Here is a 26,790-nt window from a genome sequence, read left to right on the forward strand (position 1 = left end):
AATTTTAAATATGAAAGCCATCCAAAAGAATCTACCTGCTGTAACATGCAACATCACCAAGCATTTACTTGATAAACATCGCCAGCTTATGTTCTTTTTTTCATTCTGGTATGATTTGAAACAACCAAAACACAGAACCAAAAAATCTGGTTAAAAAGGAACTGCTTAACTTTTACACAGATATAATCAAAACCTGAAAACATCTTCTATAGCCTTTTATGTAAGTATCAACTACTAAGACAAAAAAGACTTGTAATATACTTCTTATATAATTTTAGTCAAATAAATGCAAATAGATTAGATAAAATTGATGTCCACGGTGCCAAGTAGAAATATTTTGTTGAACTTTAACATTTAAATGACATTTCCCCTGTTTCCACTTCAAGTGTGTTCATATCTTCTCCTTTTTCTAACTCAGAAGGAAAAATGTTCCTTTTCTTTCCCAGCTGAATTGGGCCACCAGGGTCCTTAAATCCAGCCCTTCTTTCCTCTTCTTTCTCCTTTTAGGATACTACTCTTGCATTGTTAATATGCCCACCACTGTTGTTTCTTTTTCAAAACCCACAAACCAAATCTTCCCTCCACTTTGTTATCAGTTCATGCTACTATTTTGTCTTTCTTTTTTCACACACAAATTCAGAAGAATTCATGTTCACAGTTTCTAGATTGTAATCTGGCTTTTGCTCTTAACCCACTACTAAAAGTGCACTCTTAGAGTTCACAAATAATTGCCTAATCAATAAGGCTTTTTGAGCCTTCATTCTTCTTTGTATTTCTTTTGCATTTACAGTTGATCCTTCTTGAGACTCTCCTCCTTGGTTTGTGGGACCCTGCACTCCTTCTCTTCTCTTCTACAAACTGTTTTTCCCCTGATGCCATTCATGGCTTTTTCCTCCAACACCCCAAGGCCTGTTCTCTTCTCTTGGCAAGGCTTTTCTTGATAATCGTTTCCATCCACCCTTGCATTTCAGATGCCACCTTTATGTGAATGATTCCCAAGGTTGTATCCAGTCAGTAACTCTTCTGTGAACCCCTAACCTGTACTTTCAAATGCCAGTGGGACATGTCTATCTTAGCACTCCTGGCATCTCAAACACATGCCCAAACTCAACTCCTCCATAAAACTCATTTTTTCTTTCTTTTTGTTAATGTTTAACATTTTCTCAGTCAGCCAAGAGGGGAGACTTTGAATCATCTCTCCCTTCTTTAACTTCCTTTCCAAAACTTGAAATCAGCCATAAAATTCTTTCCATTCTTTTCTCTCCAGAGATGTATCCATCTGTTGGGACCTTCCCATCACCATCATCATCACCTCTACCCCCTCACCTGCACAATTGCTATAACTTAACTGGTGTCTTTCATTTATTTCTCTCCATTCTAGTCTATCTGCCTGAAGGCTGCCAAAGCATTTTCCCTAAAAGGATATCTCTGATCATGATACATCCCTGATCAAGAATCTCTAATGGTTTTATTGTCTCTAGAATAAATCTAGACTCTTAATTTGGTACTTAAGAACTTTAATACCAAATAACTTTAATAACTTTTGGGCCTTAAATCAGTACTTTTTCAGTCTCTCAAACATCTTATACCTATTTTGTTTCTATAACTTAGGAGTTTAAGAAGATAGACTGTAGGCGGAGTGTGGTGACTCGTGCCTGTAACTCCAGCACTGTGGGAGGCTGAGATGGGCGGATCACTTGAGCCTAGGAGTTCAAGACCAGCCTGTCTCTGCAAAATACAAAAAAAATTAGCCAGGTGTGATGGGTAGTCCCAGCTACTCAGGAGGCTGAGATGGAAGGATCACTGGAGCCCATGGAGGTCAAGGCTGCAGTAAGTTGAGATCATGCCACTGCACTCCAGGCTGGGCAACAGAGTGAAACCCTATTTCAAAACAAAACAGAACAAAACAAAACAACAACAACAACAAAAGAAAAACAGAATATAGGTGGGGCATGGTGGCTCATGCCTATAATCCCAGCGGATCACCTGAGGTCAGGAGTTTGAGACCAGCCTGGCCAACATGGTGAAACTCCATCTCTACTAAAAATATAAAAATTAGCTGGGCATGGCAGTGCATGTCTGTAATCCTATCTACTTGGGAGGCTGAGGCAGGAGAATCGCTTGAACCCAGGAGGTGGAGGTTGTAGTGAGCTGAGATTGCGCCAGTGTACTCCAGCCTGGGTGACAAGAGCAAGACTCCATCTCAAAAAAAAAAAAAAGAGTACAGACTGTAGAGTCAGATTGCTGAATTTGAATCCTTGCTCTCTCTCCTACTATCTATGTGACCATGGACAAGTTTCTTAATCTCTGTGCCTCAGTATCCTCATCTGTAATACAGGAAAACCAATGCTTATAGGGTTGTGAAAATTAAACATATAGAAAGTATTTAGGATAATGCCTGGCCTACAGTAAGTTCTACATAATGTGTTTTATTGAGAAAATATTTACTGATGCTTGTATATATGCACATATGCCAGAGACTCTTCTAGGAATTTGGGGATAACAGGAATGAACATAATAAACAAAAATCTCTACCTTTGTGGAGCTTAATATATGACAAGCACTGCTCTCAGCACATTTCATATGTTTAATTTCCACGACAACCCTATAATTGTTGTTCTTCCTATATTACAGGTATAGAAATTATTCTATAATAATTATCATTAATTACCTGTCATTCTCTGTTTTTGGAATACCCTTTTTCCTGTGCTATCATCTTCAGAATTCTACCATCCTTCAAGACGCAATAACATCCGCTGGGCATGGTGGCTCACAACTGTAATTCCAGCACTTTGGGAGTCCGATGCAGGAGGATCACTTGAGGCCAGGGGTTCGAGGCTGTAGTGCACTATGACCATTCTACTGCACTCCAGCCTGAGCAGTAGAGCAAGACTGTGCCTCTACAAAAAAAAAAAGACCCACTAACATGCCATCTTACTCCTTGAAATCTCATCTGAATTCTTCCAGCCCTTAGAATCTGTATTATGGCATTTATCACATTCTATACACTCTACTATATATTATAAAATATATTAAATATTGTGGTTATTTGCATGCATTTTTGTTATCTCCCTAATGAAGTGTGATGTCAGGTGCTCTGCCCTATTCATGTTTGTAAATAGTAGCATGATGTACTTTGTACCTAAGAACACAGTAGCTGCTTAACAAATACTTCTTGAATGCATGTACATAAAAGGATTCTTTGCATATTCTCTCATTTGACCTCTATTAACTAACCTTATCTTCTTCAGCTGTAAATATGAAATAAAAATATCACATATCAGTATCACATATCTGTTTACTATTTGGCCTTTACTTACCATCCCTTGACATTTTGTTTACTAGTAGGCCAATTTTTGTAGTTTGCTTTCCTGAGCACATTTTACAGTATATTTAACATCTTTCTGTTACTACCATTTGAAAAGTGCCCCTAAGTTTTTATTAAAGGAGTCATTGTGGATAGAGTATATTTTACCTATTGTGTTTTCAATGGTCAGCACATATATTTTTTCCCATTTCCTTACTAACACAGTTGAAAAATTTCAAGGTGCTCATCTGTAATTTTTTGGTTCATTGCTTATTTTTTTCTCCATTTCAAAGAACTGCAGATGTTTGAAATTGACTTTTATGGCATCTAAAATATGAATTTTTTTTACAAGTCATTAATACCCTTCCTCTAAATTTGCTTGCTATTCTCCAGCTATGACTGGAAAGACCAGACCAACTACAGGTTCTCCTACCTTCTCATCTGTATTTTCACATGCTACAGATCATAATGCTATGATCACATTTTTTTCCCAAACATTGTAGTAAGATACAGAGTTACAATATACCATATTTTAAATATTCTTGGTAGGCCATCTTAACTATTCCTTTTATTAGGCAGAACCCTATCAGAATGGCATGACATTCTTCTCTTTTTTAATAACGAGGCCAACACATTACATTTTTAAATAATGATCAAGGAATTTTTTTTATTCATTAAGTTTCAGTATCATTACAGAAAATGTTATGATACAGAGTTGTTTAACATTATTTTGTCTTTGCTCTTGATTTCCACATGAATGCTGGTAACACTAGTATCTGTACAAGATCAGTCTTTGATTTTATTTTTTTGTTCTGTACAATTTTAAATGTATTGGTTAAAAAGGCTGTCAGCACTTAAGGAAGCATTTTTTCTTCAGTTTGTTTGTTCAAATAAAAGGTGTCCAGTTACTGCCCAAGAGTACTGTGCCATGAGGCTATTGGGGTGAGAAACCTCCCTGGATGCTCTGCAGGGGATGGTTCTTGAGGCAAGGCAGAGCCTCCCTCTACCCAGTCAGTCTTCTTTTGGCACTGTGCACATAAACACGAGATACATGAGAAAGAACAAGCAAAAGCTCTCTGTAAAGCAGTTATGAAGCATACTAAGAAGGGAAATCCAAGTATTGCCTACGCTAGTATAAATAAGCAGACAGCCTTGATTTAAGAGCATAAGTAGTTGTATTTTAAAGATGAGAAAAACACAAGTTCTGCAGGCACCTACCGCTGTCTACTAAAAGCTATCGCTATCAGACCTAGCATTGAACACACAAAGCAATTTGCAAGAAAGGAAAAATTTGCCTTGATATAATCAGAATAGAATTGTTTGTTAAGATTTATTTTTAGGTGTTTTTTTCTTTAAAAGATATTTAAATTCATTTGAAATATAGTTCAAGATGTTGACTATACAGATCAACTTTTATCCAAATCGGGAAAACTAGCTGTGCCGTTGCATATTACAGGATACAGTCAATGATATGTGGACATGCATCAAAGCTTTCTCCTGCTGGTGACCATCATAGCCGTCCAATGACCATGACATCCACCACCTCGCCTTTGTGGAGCTCCACATACTGTTCTGTCTTTGGAGGTAGCATCAACAATCCATTGGCACTGCGCATGCTCATCAGACGGCTGCTCATTTGATTACCTAGAAAGAAATACTCTTATTACAGCAGCACAAGCATCATGGCATACACATTTGGGCCCTTGTAGACCTTTTCAAAATGTAAACAGACAGAAATGCAGGTCTTCAAGAGGAGAAGGGATGATCAAACTTTCCAGTATCTTTTTCAGGTGGCCATGATACTATATCCTACCACCAGCTCATTCAAACTTTAAAAATAAACATTAGAAATTCTTGTTTGAAAGAGTAAAACCAGGATTTTATAGCATTATGCAAAATGCCACAGAATTTCTCAATTCAGGCTGAAATGTTATGCGTGTCTGAAAAGGGAGGCTTTATAAAAACCTATTAAAATAATAATGACAATAATGGTAGCAGCTACCATTTCTTTACTAAGTGCCAAAGTACTAGGCACTTTACTTAAACACCTTATTTGATTCTCACAAGACTCAAAAAATTCTTAAGTAACTTGCCTAGGATCCTGCTAACTAGGTTGGTGGCCAATTTGAATGCAGCTCTCTCTGATGGCAAAGCTCATGAACTTGGTCACTGTTAGCTGATGTTTTCACTTAGTCGTACAGTTTTTCTGGAGTCACATCAAAAGTTAGGCAAAATATGACTAGGGAAGTTGGGAATAACAGTTTAAAGTCTAGTGGAGGTCACTATAGAACTCTGAATTATCAATATTGATTTCTCTGCCCTTCAAATTTACCAATAAGTAGGGTATGGTAGAGGCAACAGAGAACCACATTATAAATTGGGCTTTCATCTCACATTTCAAGATGGTATAGCTAGAATCTCCTCCTTTTCCTACAAAGTTATACTCAGAACTTATTGGTTGAACAAACATATCAAATCTTCTGTAATTCCAGATTTATTACAGAATATTAGTCAATGATATGTGGACATTCTAAATGTTTATCTAGAAAATATGGCTCAATAAAATAAGTAAACTTCTAATAGTTATTTTTTAACTTTTGCTATAGTGTTTAGGAATAATTTGACTCATCTAACTTTTCAAAAAGGAAAATGTATAATAATTACAAAATCAGTTATAACCAAGGAAGATTATATATAAATTTGTGTTTTAACAGGATAGGTGCCTAGGAATATCTGTAGATGTGAATGACTAACCTGTACTCTGTGCCCAAGGTAGTGGTTCTTGGTGATGCCAAGTTAGTATACACCGATGGTATTCTGGACGAGGATCGAGTTTTACATCACATGATAACTACAGAATAAAGAAGAAAAGAAAACAAACTTGGTCACCTGATCATCTGACAAAACTACAAGATGGTAGGGGTTGTGCAAAGAATATACTGGACATGGAGACTATCCTTGGTATTCTGTTGTTGCTATCACTACCACCTTATGTTCTTTTTCTTTTTAAATAACATTCAATTAAAATGTATTTTTTCTTTTGACACAAGGTCTCACTCTGTTACCTAGGCTGGAGTGCAGTGGCACGATCATGGTTCACTGCAGCATTGACCTCCTGGGCTCAAGTGATCCTCCTGCCTTGGCCTCCTGAGTAGCTGGGACCACATGCATGTGCCACCACACCTGACTAATTTTTATTTTTTTTGTAGAGATGGCGTGTTGCTATGTTGCTCAGGCTGGTCTTGAACTCCTGAGCTCAAGCAATCCTCCCATCTGGGCCTCCCAGAGTACTGGATTCATAGGCATGAGCCACCATGCCTGGCCACCTTATATTCTTAATACAGGAAGTCCAGGGGTTGGGTTGCTCTGGCGAAAAGAGAAAAGAAGGCTAAGAAGATGGTGTTCAGCTTTGGTTTGTCTGGGAAAGGCTTTATTTCTCCCTTGTTCCTGAAGGATAGCTTTGCTGCATGTAGTATTTCTCGCTGGCATTTTTTTTTTTTAAACAGCACTTTAAATATATCATTCCCTTCCCTTCTGGCCTGTAAGGTTTCTGCAGATACATCTACTGTTAGTCTAATATGGACTTCCTTGTATGTATGTAATTCTTTGTCTTCAACTTTTGACAAATTGGGAAGGATCTTTTGGGTTGAATATATTTGGAGACCTTTGAACTTCCTGGATCTGGATGTCTATATCTCTCAACAGATTTGGGATGTTTTTCAGCTATTACTTCATTAAATAAGTTTCCTATCCTCTTTCCCTTCTCTTCTTCTTCTGGACTCTGATGATAAAAATATTTGTTGATTTAAATTCAGGAAGTACAGAGAACACCACAAGGATATTCCTCGAGAAGAGCAACCCCAAGGCACATAACCGTCAGATTCACCAAGGTTGAAATAAAGGAAAAAATGTTAAGAGCAGCCAGAGAGAAAGGTCGGGTTACCCACAAAGGAAAGCCCATCAAAATAACAGCAGATCTCTCAGCAGAAACCCTACAAGCCAGAAGAGGGTGGGGGCCAATACTCAACATTCTTAAAGAAAAGAATTTTCAACCCAGAATTTCATATCCAGCCAAACTAAGCTTCATAAGTGAAGTAGAAATAAAATCATTTACAGACAAGCAAATGCTGGGAGATTTGCCACCACCAGGCCTGCCTTACAAGAGCTCCTAAAGGAAGCACTGAACATGGAAAGGAATAACTGGTGCCTGTCACTGCAAAAATACGCCAAATTGTAAAGACCATCGATGCTATGAAGAAACTGCATCAACTAACGGGCAAAATAACTAGCTAGCATCATAATGACAGGATCAAATTCACACATAACAATATTAACCTTAAACATAAATGGGCTAAATGCCCCAATTAAAAGACATAACTGGCAAATTGGATAAAGAGTCAAGACCCATCAGTATATGCTGTATTCAGGAGACCCACCTCACGTGCAAAGACACAAATAGGCTCAAAATAAAGGGACGGAGGAAGATCTACCAAGCAAATGGAAAGCAAAAACAGCAGGGGTTGCAATCCTGTCCTAGTCTCTGATAAAACTGACTTTAAATCAACAAAGATCAAAAGAGACAAAGACAGCCATTACTTAATGGTATAGGGATCAATTCAACAAGAAGAGCTAACCATCCTAAATATATATGCACCCAATACAGGAGCACCCAGATTCATCAAGCAAGTCCTTAGAGACTTACAAAGAGATCTAGACTCCCACACAATAATAATGGGAGACTTTAACACCCCACTGTCAATATTAGACAGATCAACAAGAGAGAATATTAACAAGGATATCCAGGACTTGAATTCAGCTTTGGATCAAATGGACCTAATAGATATCTACAGAACTCTCCACCCCAAATCAACAGAATATACATTCTTCTCAGTACCACATCGCACTGATTCTAAAATTGACCACATAATTGGAAGTAAAACACTCCTCAGCAAATGTAAAAGAACAGAAATCACAACAAACTGTCTCTCAGATCACAGTGCAATCAAATTAGAACTCAGGATTAAGAAACTCACTCAAAACCGCACAACTATATGGAAACGGAACAACCTGCTCCTGAATGACTACTGGGTAAATAATGAAATGAAGGCAGAAATAAAGATGTTCTTTGAAACCAGTGAGAACAAAGACACAACATACCCGAATCTCTGGAACACGTTTAAAGCAGTGTGTAGAGGGAAATTTATAGCACTAAATGCCCACAAGAGAAAGCAGGAAAGATGTAAAATAGACACCCTGACATCACAGTTAAAAGAACTAGAGAAGCAAGAGGAAACAAATTCAAAAGCTAGCAGAAGACAAGAAATAACTAAGATCAGAACAGAACTGAAGGAGACAGAGACACAAAAAAACCCTTCAAAAAAATCAATGAATCCAGGAGCTGGTTTTTTGAAAAGATCAACAAAATAGATAGACCGTTAGCAAGACTAATAAAGAGGAAAAGAGAGAAGAATCAAATAGACATTAAAAAAAAATGATAAAGGGGATATCACCACTGATCCCACAGAAATACAACCACCATCAGAGAATACTATAAATACCTCTATGCAAATAAACTATAAAATCTAGAAGAAATGGATAAATTCCTGTACACATACACCCTCCCAAGACTAAACCAGGAAGAAGCAGAATCTCTGAATAGACAAGTAACAGGCTCTGAAATTGAGGCAATAATAAATAGCCTACCAACCAAAAGAGGTCCAGGACCAGATGGATTCACAGCCAAATTCTACCAGAAGTACAAAGAGGAGCTGGTACCATTCCTTCCGAAACTATTCCAAGCAATAGAAAAAGAGGGAATCCTCTCTAACTCATTTCATGAGGAGAGCATCATCCTGATACCAAAGCCTGGCAGAGACACACACAAAAAAGAGAATTTTAGGCCAATATGCCCGATGAACATCGATGTGAAAATCCTCAGTAAAATACTGGCAAACCGAAATAGCAGCACATCGAAAAGCTTATCCATCACGATCAAGTTAACTTCATCCACGATCAAGTTAGGATGCAAGGCTGGTTCAACATATGCAAATCAATGAACATAATCCATCACATAAACAGAACCAATGACAAAAACCACATGATTATCTCAACAGATGCAGAAAAGGCCTTTGACAAAACTCAACAGCCCTTCATGCTAAAAACTCTCAATAAACTAGGTATTGATGGAACGTATCTCAAAATAATAAAAGCTATTTATTACAAACCCACAGCCAAAATCATACTGAATGGGCAAAAACTGGAAGCATTCCCTTTGAAAACTGGTGCAAGACAAGGATGCCCTCTCTCACCTCTCCTATTCAACATAGTATTGGAAGTTCTGGTCAGGGCAATCAGGCAAGAGAAAGCAATAAAGGTATTCAAATAGGAAGAGAGGAAGTCAAATTGTCTCTGTTTGCAAATGACATGATGGTATGTTTAGAAAACCCCATCGTCTCAGCCCAAAATCTCCTTAAGCTGATAAGCAACTTCAGCAAAGTCTCAGGATACAAAATCAATGTGCAAAAATCACAAGCATTCCCATACACCAATAACACACAACCAGAGAGCCATATCATGAATGAACTCCCATTCACAATTGATACAAATAGAATAAAATACCTAGGAATCCAACTTACAAGGGACGTGAAGGACCTCTTCAAGGAGAACTACAAACCACTGCTCAACGAAATAAAAGAGGACACAAACAAATGGAAGAACATTCCATGCTCATGGATAGGAAGAATCAATATCATGAAAATGGCCACACCACCCAAAGTAATTTATAGACTCAATGCTATCCCCATAAAGCTACCACTGATTTTCTTCACAGAATTGGAAAAAACTGCTTTAAAGTTCATATGGAACCAAAAAAGAGCCCACATTGCCAAGACAATCCTAAGCCAAAAGAACAAAGCTGGAGGCATCACACTACCTGACTTCGAACTATATTACAAGGCTACAGTAACCAAAACAGCATGGTACTGGTACCAAAACAGATATATAGACCAATGGAACAGAACGGAGGCCTCAGAAATAACACCACACATCTACAACCATCTGATCTTTGACAAACTTGACAAAAACAAGCAATGGGGAAAGGATTCCCTATTTATTAAATGGTGCTGGGAAAACTGGCTAGCCATATGTAGAAAGCTGAAACTGGATCCCTTCCTTACACCTTATACAAAAGTTAACTCAAGAGTGATTAATTACTTACATGTCAGACCTAAAACCATAAAAACCCTAGAAGAAAACCTAGGCAATACTATTCAGGACATAGGCATGGACAAAGACTTCATGACTAAAACACAAAAGGCAATGGCAACAAAAGCCAAAATCGACAAATGGGATCTAATTAAACTAAAGAGCTTCTGCACAGCAAAAGAAACTATCACAGTGTGAACAGGCAACCTACAGAATGGGAGAAAATTTTTGTAATCTATCCATCTGACAAAGGGTTAATATCCAGAATCTACAAAGACGTTAAACAAATTAACAGAAAAAAAAAAACCCTATCAAAAAGTGGGCAAAGGATATGAACAGATACTTCTCAAAAGAAGACATTTATTACGGCCAACAGACACATGAAGAAATGCTCATCATCACTGGTCATTAGAGAAATGTAAATCAAAACCACAATGATTTACCATCTCATGGCAGTTAGAATGGCGATCATTAAAAAGTCAGAAAACAACAGATGCTGGAGAAATAGGAATGCTTTTACACTGTTGGTGGGAGTGTGAATTAGTTCAACCATTGTGGAAGACAGTGTGGCAATTCTTCAAGGATCTAGAACTAGAAATACCATTTGACCATCTCATGGCAGTTAGAATGGCGATCATTAAAAAGTCAGAAAACAACAGATGCTGGAGAGAATGTGGAGAAATAGGAATGCTTTTACACTGTTGGTGGGAGTGTGAATTAGTTCAACCCTTGTGGAAGACAGTGTGGCAATTCTTCAAGGATCTAGAACTAGAAATACCATTTGACCCAGCAATCCCATTACTGGGTATATACCCAAAGGATTATAAATTATTCTACTATAAAGACACATGCACATGTATGTTTATTGTGGCACCATTCACAATAGCAAAGACTTGGAACCAACCCAAATATCCATCAATGATAGACTGGATAAAGAAAATGTGGCATATATACATCATGGAATACTATGCAGCCATAAAAATGGTATGAGTTCATGTCCTTTGCAAGGACATGGATGAAGCTGGAAACCATCATTCTCAGCAAACTAGCACAAGGACAGAAAACCAAACACCACATGTTCTCACTCATAAGTGGGAGTTGAACAATGAGAACATATGGACACAGGGAGGGGAACATCACACACTAGGGCCTGTTGGGGGGTGGGGCGGTGGGGTTGTGGGGGAGAAATAGCATTAGGAGAAATACATAATGTAAATGACGAGTTGATGGGTGCAGGAAACCAACATGGCACATGTATACATATGTAACAAACCCGCATATTGTGCACATGTACCCCAGAACCTAAAGTATAATAAAAAAAATTTGTTGACTTAATGATGGCCCAAAATCTTACAGGCTTTCTTCAATCTTTTTCATTGTTATTTCTTTTCTTCCCCTTTAGAGTGGGTAATTTCAAATGACCTATCTTCAAGTTCAGAAAGTCTTTGGCTTGACAAAGTCTGTTGTTGAAGTTCTCTATTGTATTTTTTATTTCATGTATTGAATTCTTCAGCTGTAGGAATTTTTTTTTAATGATTCCTATCTCTGTCGAATTTCTCATTTATATCATAAATTGTTTTCCTGATTCTGTTGACTTGTCTCTCTATATTTTTTCTTATATCTATTGAATTTCCTTCAGATAATTATTTTGCATTTATTTTCTAGCAGGTCATTGATTTTCTTTTCATTTGGTTCTGTTACTAGAGACCCATTATGTTCCTTTGGTGTTATCATATCTGGTTGCTTTTTTGTGTTTTTTGTGAGCCTGCATTAATCTGTGCACCTGGTGGAACTATTCTTTCTTCCAGTCTTTCTTGTTTCCATAGAAAAAGACTTTCATTTGCAGTTGGGTTTTAGTGTGCCAGTTGGGAAGGGTGTGGTGACTTTTTCAATAGGTATAGTGGTATAGTTTCCATGCAGCATCTTCAGGTGCATTCAGGGCGAGCAGTAACTGTGGGTGCCTCAGTTACCTAGTCCATGGAAGTTTGTGGAAGTGGTGGTGGTGGCGGCATAGGTTGCTAATATTCAGTGCTAAGGGCTTTTAGTGTCTTCCTTATTCTTATTTTCTCCACAATGGGAAGATATAGCCTAGGGAGATCCCTCTTTGTGTCAAATCTGACATGGCCTACAAGAACGCCTACTGGAGCACTGGGTTCCTGGTACAGGTGCTTAGAGTGGATGTGGGGCCAGGGTCCTAGGTTCAGGGTCTTGTGAACCTATTGTGGCACCTGGGTCTGAGGGTCTCTGGTAGGTTTGGGTGTAGGTTGTCCACAGAGCCAGGGTCTGTGACTTTGGGTACCCCTTAGCAGCTTGGGTTCAGGTGGCTGAGTTGTAGCTATGATTCTGTCCCTGTAGGGCAGGGCACAGCTCTGGCCTGACTCCAGAGAAGAAGGGTTGCCCCTGGACGTTTTGGCCGAGGGAGCAGGCTATCGTTGCTATCTAGGAACCTGAGCCAATAGGGCTTATTGGCAACCTAGGTCCCAGGGGATAAGGCGGTGTGTAGTAGTGACCCTAGACCCTGTGCTGGTGGGGCTTGGTAGAATCCCAGACTTTGTGCAGCCAGGTGCAGCAGCAATAAGTAATCCAGACTGGTGGGGCACAGCTGTCATTTGGGCCCTGGGGTGGGGGCAGTAAACAGCATAGCAATGACTGTACATCCTAGGAAGAGGTGTTTCTCAGCTGCTCAGACACTAGGGGGCTAGTCTAGCTTCAGGAAAGGAGAGTAGGAAGTTGTTTGACCTGTAGGATGAGGTGTCTCAGCTCAGCCACTCCTCCGTTTCCCTGGGTTGTGGGTACTACCTCGGCATAGTTCCGGATGCCCAGTTGCTCAGTTCAGCCAGGGCACCAGTTTCCTAGGGGGTGATGTGCTGCTTCAGCTCAGGCCTTGGGGACATGACTGTACTGGGTGGCTCTGGCACCTTTTCTCTGGGATAGACGATGCTGCTTTAGCTTAGGTACTAGACTGCATGATTACTTTGGGCAGCAAAAGCACCATTTCCTGGGATGCTGGGTGCTGCTTCAACTTAGGCTAGTAGACGACTGAACTTAGGGAGGCATGATTGCTCTGAGCAGCCAAGATACTGTTTTCCTAGGAGGCAGTATATGGCTTTAGCTCTGGCTGAGGGGGATGTGAGGGGCGCTAGGTGGAGTAGCTCCACCTCTATTTGGCTCCACTGGAAAGTTGTACAGCTGCTTGCATCTCAGTCTGTGGATGTCAGGCCGCAGTGTTGGGGTAGCACTGGGGATGAAGGGGTGCTGTGACTACTTGCTCCCAGAGCAAGAAAACTCTAGCCACAGTTCCAATTCCAACATGGTGTAAGTGCAGCAGCTGCACAGGCCACATAGGTCGGCGCACAGCGTTGGCTCCTTTCCTGGGGGGAGCATAGTTCTTTCAGCTGGGCTTCATGCTTGTGAGGACCGCAGGGTATCCCCGTCAGGTCTGTAGGTGTCCAAAGTGTTGATGGGGGTTGCTGGGATCCTCTGCTTAACTCCTTGCCAAGGGAGTTCTTCCTGGTTCCCAGCTGATCCAGCTGGGGGATGTGATGGTGGAGGCCTGGTGTTTCCTTCTGTTCTCTATGTGACCATCCTGAGTTTCTGTGCTCACCAGGGTTTCTCTTACTCCACTGATACACTCGGCTGCTCTTCTTCAGTTTTTTTTCCATTAAAATGCAGTTATTTATTCATTGTTCTGGCTGTGTTTGTGAGGGGGATGGGCATGAGGGACTTATAGTTGGCTATCTTCTAGAACATGCTTTCCCCCTTTCCTGTCTCTTAATCACTGCCTAAGTTGTTAATATCAATAGGAGTTACTCCAGGTATGTTTCTAGCAAAGAAAGTTGATGACAAGGGCGGTATAGAGTGCTTTAATGGGATATTAAGGAAACACATGATAGAATGTCCTTGCATGGAAACACGGGGTCAATAATCCTATTTGATGAATTGCTAGGATTGTGTTCCTTCCTTTTTTTGTTTTTTACCAGATGCTTTGGAAGTGTTTCTTATTGTGTATTGAAAATGAGAAGATTTTCACCTCCAACCTAAGTGACCAAGGAAATAAGGGAAACGTTTGTTCTAAACTGATGCTCTTCTGAATGCTTTGATATAAAAGGATGACATTTTATTTTCATTAATTTTTTTACATTTTATTTTTGTTACTTTTTTTAGAGGCAGGGTGTTGCTATGTTGCCCAGGCTGGTCTCAAACACTTGGCCTCATGCAATCCTCCTGCCTGAGCCTCCTGAGTATCAGAGATTACAGGCGAGTGCCACTGTGCCTAGCAAGGATGACATTTTCTGCACTGACACATAGAATGGCCACATCAGAGTCCAACAGTATGATTTACCAACAGCAGCCTTTAACACTGACTCCCACTTCCTGAAAGCAGCAAGCAATGGTAAAGGCAATGGCTCTGGCATCTATTCTGAAGAACAGTAATCAGTGGTGTGGGTAAGCTGCATCTTTTATGGTCAGAAAAGAGAGATAAGACTTACCACGTTTCAAGGAAGTACATGTTTATGTTTTAAAGTGTCTGTTGTGTCAGTACTGATGTGGGGGTGATTTGGAAAGCTAAGAAACAAAAGAAACAAATAGCCAAGCATACTGATGACCCATACTGGCAGTCCCAATGACACTGCCGTGAGAGAAAGGCAGTTGACTGATTTTTTGACCACTTCTCAATATCCTTTGCTGACAGGAAATGGGCACCATCCGGAACAACATATCAAGCATCAGTCTGATTATAGAGTACCATCTCATCTTTGTTGTCAGAACAGACGATTGCCACAATGTCTGTTTTAAAGAAGAGATGGTGGATGTTACAATAAGAAATAAATGAAAGGATTCATAAGAGATCTGCAAAGTCAAAGGGAAGCCTTCTTTCTCTCTCTCTTATAATAATGTGAATTATTTCCTTAATTAGGTAAATATGAAGATAGTAAATTCAGTATTACTGCTTTGACTGTCTAAATCTAAGCTTTATGACTCTGACTTCTGACTTGATCAGAATACTTTTTGTTCATGGATGATTTTTATTTCTTTTTCCACTTAATTTCAAATTTGATTACCACTGTGATTATTAAAAAAAATCTAGTTAAATTTTTCATGAAATTTTAAGGAGATTGTTTCATATCCCAGTCCACAAAGTTCTTAGCATTTAAGCAGTCAATGTTCAGACTATTGAAAGCCTAGATTTTCTTTTTTTTTTTTTTTTTTTTGAGACGGAGTCTTGCTCTGTCACCCAGGCTGGAGTGCAGTGGCCGGATCTCAGCTCACTGCTAGCTCCGCCTACCGGGTTCCCGCCATTCTCCTGCCTCAGCCTCCTGAGTAGCTGGGACTACAGGCGCCGCCACCACGCCCGGCTAATGTTTTTTGCATTTTTAGTAGAGACGGGGTTTCACCGTGTTAGCCAGGATGGTCTCGATCTCCTGACCTCGTGATCCGCCCGTCTCGGCCTCCCAAAGTGCTGGGATTACAGGCTTGAGCCACTGCGCCTGGCCTTAGATTTTCTTAATGTTTTTATCCTACGTATTCTCAGAGTAATATATTTTTTTAACATTTTATGTTTTTATTTTTATTTTGAGATGAAGTTTTGCTCGTTTCCCAGGCTGGAGTGCAATGGCACGATCTTGGCTCACTGCAACCTCCACCTCCCGGGTTCAAGCGATTCTCCTGCCTCAGCCTCCTGAATAGCTGGGATTACAGGCACCCACTACCACGCCCAGCTAATTTTTTCTACTTTTAGTAGAGACGGGGTTTCACCATGTTGGCCAGGCTGGTCTCAAACTCCTGACTTCAGGTGATCCACCTGCTTTGGCCTCCCAAAGTGCTGGGATTACAGGCACGAGCCATTGAGACTGGCCTAATATTTTATCTGTTATGTTTTTTGTTCTTCCTGTCAACTAATCATGGCATTTTGCCATATTTGAATTTACTTTGGAACTCTTGGAAAGTAATGGTTTGGTACTGTAGTTTATATTGCTAAGAACATTATTCATTAGTCACACAGAAAGTGTATCACATAATTAGTTGAGTAGTAGTAAATCACATTGAAGTTAGTGTTGGTGGAGAAGGAGACCTAATTTCCAAGTGACTTTTACCATGGCATATTTCTCAGCCTTAGCAGTTCTCTTCCAAACAATATGGTTATCCTTTCCCTGCTGACTTATCAGGATCTCTTTCCAGTCCTTTGTCTTCTTCTTGTTTAAAATTTATCGTTGAAATCACTGAAAAAGTGAGCAGGTTAATTGCTATCCCTGTGAGTTTGCGTGGGGAAAAGAAAATTCTCCCTTGTTCCAGACAGGTCTAGTGTTAGGGTAGAGCCAGATATATCCTATTAACTGTGTTGTCCTTAAGCGTCACTCAAGTTTTTAAGCCGTGCTCTCTGGACTCGTATATGGACTTCTATCTGGAGAAAATGATTCACTTTAGAAGTCATGAAGGAAGAGAATAAAAGGGATCCTTTCCCCTACATTTTCTAGTACACAGGGGAGAATATAATCACATTTTCCATCAAAACAAACAGAAAACTCTAGATGTTTATTTTGGACAGTTAGGAAATTATATCACTGTTACCAGGCTTCCATTTTGGTTTCTGGTCATTAGAAAGCATTACCCTTGCTTTGATGATGGTTGGCCGAGGATCCAAGATGCCCTGCATTTTCCTCAGTGCAGGCACAACAAAGAGATTGCAGGTGACGACAGCCGATACAGGATTCCCTGAAAGTCAACCAAGCAGTTATTTATAATACACTGTGTAACAATTTGCCAAATAGTTATGTCTGTCTATATCTTCGGGTATCAGAATGTGACGGAAGTGACTAGGCACAATTTTTCCTCTTCTGAATCACCTTGAATCCAACTAGAACAGAGGTATAGTCAACTAAATGCCACAGGGGGTATAAACATTTGCGTCTTTCAGTAAAATGGAGAATTCTGCTGCCTAGAAGCTGTTTAACACCATTTGTTTTTGCTTTCCTGAGCCAGTTGAAAGCCATTACTAATGTTATTATCAAGATTACTCATTACTAATCTTGTTTTAAAGCCGTTTACAAGTTTTATATATCTATTTGCTATTTTTTAAGCATTTAAAAATTACTATAGTATTACAAGCTTGGTACCCAAACTGAGAAAATATAAACATAAGGAAACTTATTTATAACCTTCTCTACCTAGATATTCCTTTAAATTAAAAAAAAAAAAACACCAAACAAATGATTTAAGATGTGTCTTAAGGACCTGAAGATGAATACTGTTATGGATTGAATTCATATGATAAAGCTATAACTCGGCCAGGCGCGGTGGCTCAAGTCTGTAATCCCAGCACTTTGGGAGGCCGAGACGGGCGGATCACGAGGTCAGGAGATCGAGACCATCCTGGCTAACACGGTGAAACCCCGTCTCTACTAAAAAAAATACAAAAAACTAGCCAGGCGAGGTGGTGGGCGCCTGTAGTCCCAGCTACTCGGGAGGCTGAGGCAGGAGAATGGCGTAAACCCAGGAGGCGGAGCTTGCAGTGAGCTGAGATCTGGCCACTGCACTCCAGCCTGGGCAACAGAGCGAGACTCCGTCTCAAAAAAAAAAAAAAGAAAGCTATACCTCCAATATGATTGACTGTATTTGGGGATAGGGCCTTTAAGGAGGTAATTAAGGTAAATAAGGTCATAAAGGTGTGGCTGTAATCCAATAGGACTGATGTCCTTATAAAAAGAGGAAGAGACACCAGGAGTCTATATACATACAGGAAAGATCATGTGAAGACACAGTGAAAAGGTTGCTGTCTACAAGCCAGGAAGAGAAGCCTCACCAGAAGCCAACCTTGCTGGCACCTTGATTTTGGACTTCCAGCCTCCAGAACTGTAATAAAATATATTTCTGTTGTTTAAGCTACCCAGTCTGGGCCAGGCGCAGTGGCTCATGCCTGTAATCCCAGCACTTTGGGAGGCCACGGTGGTTGCATCACAAGGTAGGAGACCGAGACCATCCTGGCTAACACTATGAAACCCCGTTTCCACTAAAAATAAAAAAATTAGTTGGGCGAGGCGGCGGGCACCTGTAGTCCCAGCTACTCGGGAGGCTGAGGCAGGAGAATGGTGTGAACCTGGGAGGTGGAGCTTGCAGTGAGCTGAGATTGTGCCACTGCACTCCAGCCTGGGTGACAGAGTGAGACTCTGTCTCAAAAAAAAAAAAAAAAAAAAAAAGCTACCCAGTCTGTGGTATTCTGTCATGGCAGCCTGAGCAGACTAATACAAATACCAAATTCTTTTAAAGTTATGAGAAGAATTTAAGGAATTCAACTATATCTCTCCAAGAAGAAATCTAGGTGTGTCATACACTTCAAAGGAGGAAGGGTGGGCTGTGAAGAAGCAACCACCTGGGCTGTAAATAACAGATTTGATTTCTTGTGTGGCATTATTATCTAACCAAGCTGTGAGATCTTGGCAAGTTCCAAAGTTTTTTTGAGTCTGACTTTACTCATCTATGAAATGAAAGGTTTGGATTACATGATTCTCAACATCTCTTCTGGTTCTAAAATTCCAATTGTTTTAATACTTTTATACAGTTCTATGTAAGTATGAATGTATCACCTGGAGTGGGGAATGGGCTACTAGATTTTTAGGTTCCCTTGGCCTGGCTAAACACTGCTTATTACATCATCAAGTCAAAAGGCAATGGTCAGTTTAGCCTATTATTAGCTATAATCATACCTCCAATTCTCTTCTACCTACAAAAGTGCTTAAGAATAGATTTTTTAAGGTGCAAAAAGTGACAAGTGATACTAATAATTTCAATGGAAAAATGAGTTGTCCACAGAACAGCAGACTCTTAAATAAAAGAATCAATTACTTTCCCTTGCTTCAAAATACAAGCAGATAGAATATTTTTTCTGGAAAAGCAAAACAAAAACCCAAACAAATAAAAAAGCCATTGTTCATCAAGGATTATAAAATCCTTACAATACTACTACTTTATAACATTACTGTATAAAAAATGAAGCGCTCCAATTATTTTAGAGGCGGGGTCTTGCTATGTATGAAAAAGGATTGGAAGGACTGATATCAAAAACTTGTAATAGTGGTTTATCTATATGTGTGTGTTGGGGGATTATGGTTAACACTTTTTAATGCTTATCTGTATTTTCTGATTTTTACAACAGTGAGCATCACTCTAGCAATGTTAAAAATATCAAATAAAGCAAGTAAATATACACAACTTTGATTTAAAACTTGTCAAGATTAGGGATGGCTTTAAATGCATGGCCTGCAGGAAAGCAGAGATACAGTTTTGAAATGGAAAATCCTTGTAAAGCTGCGCATGGTGGCTCATGCCTGTAATCCCAAAACTTTGGGAGGCTGAGGCGGGTGGATGGCTTGAGCTCAGAAGTTGAGACCAGCCTGGGCAACATAGCGAAATTCCGTCTCTACAAAAAATACAAAAATTAGCCAGGGGTAATAGCAAGCGCCTATAGTTCCAGCTACCTGGGAGGCTGAGGTGGGAGAATGGCTTGAGCCTAGGAGGCAGAGGTTGTAGTGAGATGAGATCGCGCTGCTGCACTCTAGCCTAGGCGACAGAGCCAGATCTTGTCTCAAAAAAACTCGCAAAAACAAACAAACAACAACAACAACAACAACATCAAGAGAAGCAAGAAAATCCTTGTAAACGGAACCACTTTGCACATTTTACAATCTGAACATGTGAGTTTCCACTGCCCTCTGTTGGTTCACTCAGGCTGAGCAGAAAAGGTTTCAAATTAAAAGCAGGAATTTGAAAATAGGTTTTAATTTTATAACATCTTTGGCATAATGGTGAAATAGGCTCCCACAGTAACATTCTTTGTTATAATATCACTGATGGTCTGTAGGTTAAGTCATATCTTCTGCAGACAAAAGAGGCCCTTCCAGGCCAAACGAAGCTAGGAAAAGGAGCACATTTCTTTATACAATGGCTATCAGAGCATCCAAGGAATTACGAAAGGTCCTAAGGAGTTTCATGTTACAGATACATTCTGAGGACTATTTTACTTAAATGTCCTCTCTCTGAAAATTTTCTATATGATAGAACTCTAATCTCTTTAATGCTTATAGATAGGGGCTTAAAATGTTTTTAAAGTTTAACATTTTTCTGCCTGCTTCCATTTCTTTACATTTCCATTTTGAGATTTACTTGACATAAAAAACAAATAAATATCCCAAAGCCATGAGATTTGTAAATCTCAAATAAATAAGTTATTTTCTAAAGGAATCTGTGCCAAAAAATAGAGAACTGAACAGAATGATCAGAGGATAATTTTAAAGTTAAAAAAAAATAGATGCATAAAACTTTTAGACTCTTTTAAAATTTATCAAGATTCATCATGACTTTAAATATATAACCCCAAATCACTAAAAATTTGAATTTGAAAATCCATGTGAACTGAACCCACTTTGCTCCTTCTATAATCTGAACATGTAAGTTTCTGCTCACACTGGGGCAAGCGTGGGAATGGGGAAGTTGTAGACAGATGATGAGTGGGATTTGGCTGAGAAGCACTAGTAACAGTAGTAGCCTGACCTTTCCTCTTCCCCCTCCCCTCAACCAGCCCAAATCTGGCAAGGACCAGAGGCAGCTTTGTATTTTCTAATTTGGTATTGGCATGGGTGACTCAAGGCACTTTGGCCTCTAGAGCACAATACTTCTAGTTATGAGAGGTATTAGGCTGCTAACTTCGACCAGTTTCCTACAAGGAAAAAGCAGGTGCCCCAGAAAGATCCAGTGACAGCTAACACTTGATTATCATCTCAGGATTTGGAATGTGCTTTGATATATATTATCTAATCTGATTTTACACCAACCCTATGAAGTAGATATTAGTCTTATTTTGCAGGTGAAGAAACTTCCTAGAGAGGTTAAGTGATTGGTCGTTTAGAAAAGCTGAGACTTGAGCCCAGGTCTTTCAGATTTCAAACTAGGTGGTCTAATAGGGTACTGGTCACAAGAGAAGTCCAAAAAATTTTGGCTATTTTTCCAGAAAAAGCAAAGGAAACAATTTTTTATTCTTACCAGGTAGTGCAAAGATTATTTTTCTTACACCATCAATATCCAAAGTTGCAAATGTTGTTGGCAAGCTAGAAGAAAAAGTCACTTGTTAGTGATTGCTAAGCAATATGATGAATACATTAAGTACTCCAGTGTTTTTGTAATCCATACACTTATCATATAGAAAACAGTTTTCTGTTGACTTGCCTTTACATCTTTATACTCTGAAGTATTCTATACACACTTAAATAAGTTTGTGTTTAGTATTTCCTGTTTTCAAGTAACCACACTTTCTGGTTTACAAAAAATTACTTACTTTTTTTTTTTTTTTTTCTTGCCAGTGCCATAGAAATGGACTCCAAATCTTGGAGTTTCCAAGTTTTCCCACCCCTCTAGGTAATAATGTTTATACTACTTTTGCTGGCAATTTACAATAATCATTCTTAAAAGCGGAAGACTGGCTGGGCATGGTGGCTCACACCTGTAATCCCAACACTTTGGGAGGCTGAGGCGGGTGGATCACTTGAGGTCAGGAGTTTGAGATGAGCTTGGCCAACATGGTGAAACCCTATCTCCACTAAAAATACAAAAATTAGCCAGGCGCAGTGGTGTGTACCTGTAATCCCAGCTACTCGGGAGGCTGAGGCAGGAGAATCACTTGATAACCTGTGGAGGCAGATAGTTGCCTATTGTTCAAAATGAGTATTTTTTTTAACCTTTTTCTTTCAATCGTGCTTCTTCTGTATTAGCCTTTTAAAACTATCTTTAGCATAGACATAAACACTTCCCTATTATCAAGACATTATTTTTGAAATATCAAAATATCATGACTAGAACAAAATTAATAGTAATTTTTTTTTGGAGATGGAGTTTCACTGGAGTGAAATGGTGCGATCTTGGCTCACTGCAACCTCTGGCCTCCCGGGTTCAAGTGATTCTCCTGCCTCAGCCTCCTGAGCAGCTGGGATTATAGGCATGTGCCACCACCTCGCCCAGCTAATTTTGTATTTTTAGTGGAGACGGGATTTCTCCATGCTGGTCAGGCTGGTCTTGAACCCCTGACCTCAGGTGATCCACCCACCTTGGCCTCCCAAAGTGCTGGGATTACAGGTGTGAGCCACTGCGCCCGGCCAAAATTAGTAGTAATTTAAAAATATTCTCAAATTATACTTCCTCAAGATTTTGACATGAACTCTTATCATGGGAGGTTGGGTGGAAGGAGTGAGTGGCATATGAGAATAGTGTTTTTTTCCTATTCATTACCTTTTATATAGAATTTTAGCTAAAAAATCTCATTATATTAATGAACATTAAGCAATGCAGAATTCTGATGAAATATTAACCTTTTCAGCACTTAAATTGTTTTATTTTTACTATTTTTGGAGGTTGATCTTTTAAAAATAGATCCCTCACTCATTACCTTTGGCAATAATACAGCGACACTGACTTTTTTTTGATGATTTATAGCCATCATTATTAATATATTAATATGTTCTACTCTGCTGTAATACAGTGATGTTAGGTCACAAGAGAACTATGCGTTGTTTTCACCCCAGCCATAACCCCACATTGCTATGTTTCTATAGTTCTTGTTTCTTGTTTTGGTTTTTTTATTTCTTCCCAATTTTTTTTTTTTCCCTGTGGCACCTTGTAATGCAAAACTGCTATCATCTTGACCATTAAAGCTGGTTTTAGGTTTGAGAACCAGAGAATGATAGCAATAGTTATATTGTTAGAATGAAAATAATAACAGTAATAATAAAAGTATCTATTTTTATTTATTTATTTTTTGAGACAAGGTCTTGATCTGTCACCCATGCTGGAGTGCAGTGGCTCAATCATGGCTCACTGCAGTCTCCATCTCCTGGGCTGAAGCAATCCTCCAGCCTCAGTCTTCCAAGTAGGTAGGACTACAGGCATGCACCACCATGTCCAGCTAATTTTTTAATTTTTAATACAGATGAGGTCTCGCTATGTGCCCAGGCTGGTCTGGAACTCCTGAGCTCAAGTGATCCACAGGTTTGGGCCACTGGGCCTGGCTAAAATATCTGTTTTTTAAGTAACATCTATGCATCGCATTCATTATTTCATTTAAGTCTTACAACAAGCTTATGAGGTAAAATTATTATCCCATTTTATATGGAAACTGAGATTCAGAGAGATTAGGCAATGTGGTCCAAGTCACTCAGCTACTAAGTGGGGGAACACAAATTTGAACCAAGGTTGTTCTAACTTTAGCTTATATGTGGATAAAGATCTCACAGGATGGTTATGTAGTGTTAGTCCAGTTAGATCTCTGGACATCTATTTTGGGAGGCCTTTTTTTTTAGACGGAGTCTCGCTCTGTTGCCCAGGCTGGAGTGCAGTGGCATGATCTGGCTCACTGCAAGCTCCACCTCCCAGGTTCACACCATTCTCCTGGCCCAGCCTCCTGAGTAGCTGGGACTACAGGCGCCAGCCACCACGCCCGGCTAATTTTTTGTACTTTTAGTAGAGACGGGGTTTCACTGTATTAGCCAAGATGGTCTTGATCTCCTGACCTCGTGATCCGCCTGCCTCCGCCTCCCAAAGCACTGGCATTACAGGCATGAGCCACCGCGCCCGGCCCACTCTGAGGCTTTTCTTTTGCATACTTTCTGATTCTTTGCTGTGTTTTAGAAAACTGAGATTAGATTTTGATACTGATTTACGGATAGGTTATTTGGCAATGATTATGGTGTGATGCAAATAATTTCAAAGATTTGTTCTTAATAACAGCTATGCTCATTGTAGATGACCCAATAAAAACAGTGATTGGTAGATCTGGTTGCTAATACTCCGAATGCTTTTCTGAGTATCTTTGCCTCTAAAATGAAAGAGCTTAATTGCATTCTGAAAGCACTGTTATGTGGAAATAGCAAAGCCAAATTGTATTTGTGTGTTTTACATTTCTTCTGTTCTAATATTAAGTAGCAATTACCTTTAAGTTCTTATTACCTTTAGAAAAGCATAAAATTCTGGTGAACTAAAAGAAGCCCATTTAAACTTCGAAACTACTTTATTTTAGCAAACCTACAGATAATAAGAATGAGGAGAGAATGTATTAACACCTTCTTTCTTCCACTGTATTTAAAGCCCATTTAAATTATAGGGCCAATTTAAGCAATCTTTTGCATCTTGCAAGTAGGTAATGTAATTTCTATAAAGGTACTCATTAAAAAAGGATTCCATTACAAAAATATTTTGTTATTATGCATTGCTATCATAAATGTCCTATTGCTAAACTGTGAATTTTTTTTAAGCTCTGGAAGCCATTTCCTGGGAACTCAAAACCTATTACTCAGTTCTCCTCTTGAGATCAGACTATAAGAGCATTTACGCAATGGTTGAGGTCACAGAGTGTTATGATTTTAAGGGAGGAAATTAAACATTAGGAATTGATGAACTGCTAAAGTTGAAGTGAGTGGTAAATAACAGATTAAAAAAAGAGTACAAAAGTTATCACAGGCACTGAGAATATTTTAAATAATAGATATTATACAAATAACTCTTCTCTGGGACAAGAGAGGTGAGGGCAAGTAGTGTTTGCTTCTTTCCCTCTGCAAATGGAACAATCAATTAATTAAATCTTTTTTTTTTTTTTTTTTTTTGAGGCAGGGTCTTACTCTGCTGCCCAGGTCAGAGTGCAGTGGCACTATCAAGGCTCATTGCCACCTCTGCCTCCTGGGCTCAAGTGATCCTCTCACCTTAGCCTCCCAAGTAGTTGGGACTACAGGCATGTGCCACCACACCCGACTAATTTTTGTGTTTTTTGTAGAGACAGGGTTTTGCCATGTTGCCCAGGTTGGTCTCCAACTTCTGGGCTCAAGCGAGCCACCCCCACGGCCTCCCAAAATGCTGGGATTATAGGCGTGAGCCACTGCACTCGGCCCAATTCAATTTTTGAGGTTTTGAGAAGCACATTGATATGCTTTTGGGATATTCTCTGTATTCTAATCAGATTAGTAGTGCCCATGGGCTCAGGAAAAAAAAAAAAAAAAAGGAGGTATACCCAATAGCATAATAATATTTGTGTAAGACAAAATGATCCAAATCCAATAGTTTCTTTCTTTTTTTTTTTTTTGAGACAAGGTCTCACTCTGTTACCCAGGCTGGACTGCAGTGGCATGATCTTGACTCACTGCAACCTCTGCTTCCCAGCTCAAGTGATTCTCCAGCCTCATCCTCCCGTGTAGATGGGACTATAGGTACAAGCAACTAACGCCTGACTAATTTTTGTATTTTTTATACAGACTGGGTTTCTCAATGTTGCCAAGGCTGGTCTGGAACTCCTGAGTTCAAAGCAATCCACACGCCTCAGCATCCCAATGTGCTGGGGATTACAGGTGTGAGCCACCATGCCCAGCCCCAGTTCAACAGTTTCAATAATAAAAAGGCCCTATCAGCAGCAGCCATATTGGGGCACGCTCAACAGGCAACTACAGAAATATAAAGCCAAGAATTCTATCAAATTGTGGACAAAGCTTTAGGGATAATCTTAATTCTATACTAAAAATGGCCAAATTGTGGAGGTAAAGCCTGATCTCTATCCTAGAACTGACATGAGGCACTTATCAGGAGGGCTAGCTTGATACTTTAAAGGCTTTTGAAATTTGTTGATGGTACCCATAGCCCACTTATAACAACTGAGAAGCCTCTCGGCTTCTCTCCTAGGGTTTATTAACAGTAAAGCATCATTACTGTTGTCCCTAACAGCATGGAGGTGTGCTGGAACTCTCAGCCATACAGTTGAGGTCTTTGAACAGGAAATCATAGGTTCATAGAGTAGCAAAGGTCTAAACTATTTCTTAAAGATATGGCCATATCTTTCACTAACACCAACGTTTGGCAACCTTTGAGGATTTATAACTGATTTCAGGACCTCCATCAGCCCTTCTTTAGGTGTTATTAATTTTTAAGAGATGTGCAAATTCATGGTTATTTTTCTTAGTTATTTTTCTTTCCTCTTGGGGACCAGAAGGAAGCAGTGTGACAGTCAACTTAACAAAACATTCTTGCAAAGGAAAAAAACAAATTAAACCTGAATTTAATCAAGCCTTTGTATCTTTCAATCTATAGCATACATCAGAGACAGAGGAACATAACCTAAGGAAGTAATCAGCCAAATCCATTCATCAGTACACATGATCCATTTTCTCTAGCAAGTCAATGGCACAACAAAAACAAAAAGGGTGGGGGCAGAAAATGTTCTCATTTAATAGAGACTTAAACAAATACACTGAGTGGACCTT

The 26,790-nt window shown here is 39.4% G+C and overlaps 1 protein-coding gene across 16 annotated transcripts in view; it reads right to left on the reverse strand.

Annotated features, from left to right (window-relative positions):
• Window positions 1–3,946: 3,946 nt before the first annotated feature.
• The window catches only part of GPHN (gephyrin), a 429,045-nt gene continuing 406,201 nt past the window's right edge, over window positions 3,947–26,790 (reverse strand). For 12 of the 16 annotated variants that reach the window (XM_031669110.1, XM_021941884.2, XM_031669114.1 and 9 more), the window contains 4 exons: window positions 21,545–21,609; window positions 17,121–17,224; window positions 6,062–6,158; window positions 4,818–4,951 (listed from right to left, as the gene is read on the reverse strand). In XM_031669110.1, the coding sequence (XP_031524970.1) occupies window positions 4,818–4,951; window positions 6,062–6,158; window positions 17,121–17,224; window positions 21,545–21,609 (400 nt within the window). Of the gene's footprint in view, window positions 4,952–6,061; window positions 6,159–17,025; window positions 17,225–21,544; window positions 21,610–26,790 lie in introns of those variants that run through there. The other 4 variants (XR_004185388.1, XM_021941883.2, XM_031669113.1 and 1 more) reach the window with 3 other exon arrangements.

This window comes from Papio anubis, chromosome 7 (assembly GCF_008728515.1).
Source record: "Papio anubis isolate 15944 chromosome 7, Panubis1.0, whole genome shotgun sequence".
NCBI lineage: Eukaryota > Metazoa > Chordata > Mammalia > Primates > Cercopithecidae > Papio > Papio anubis.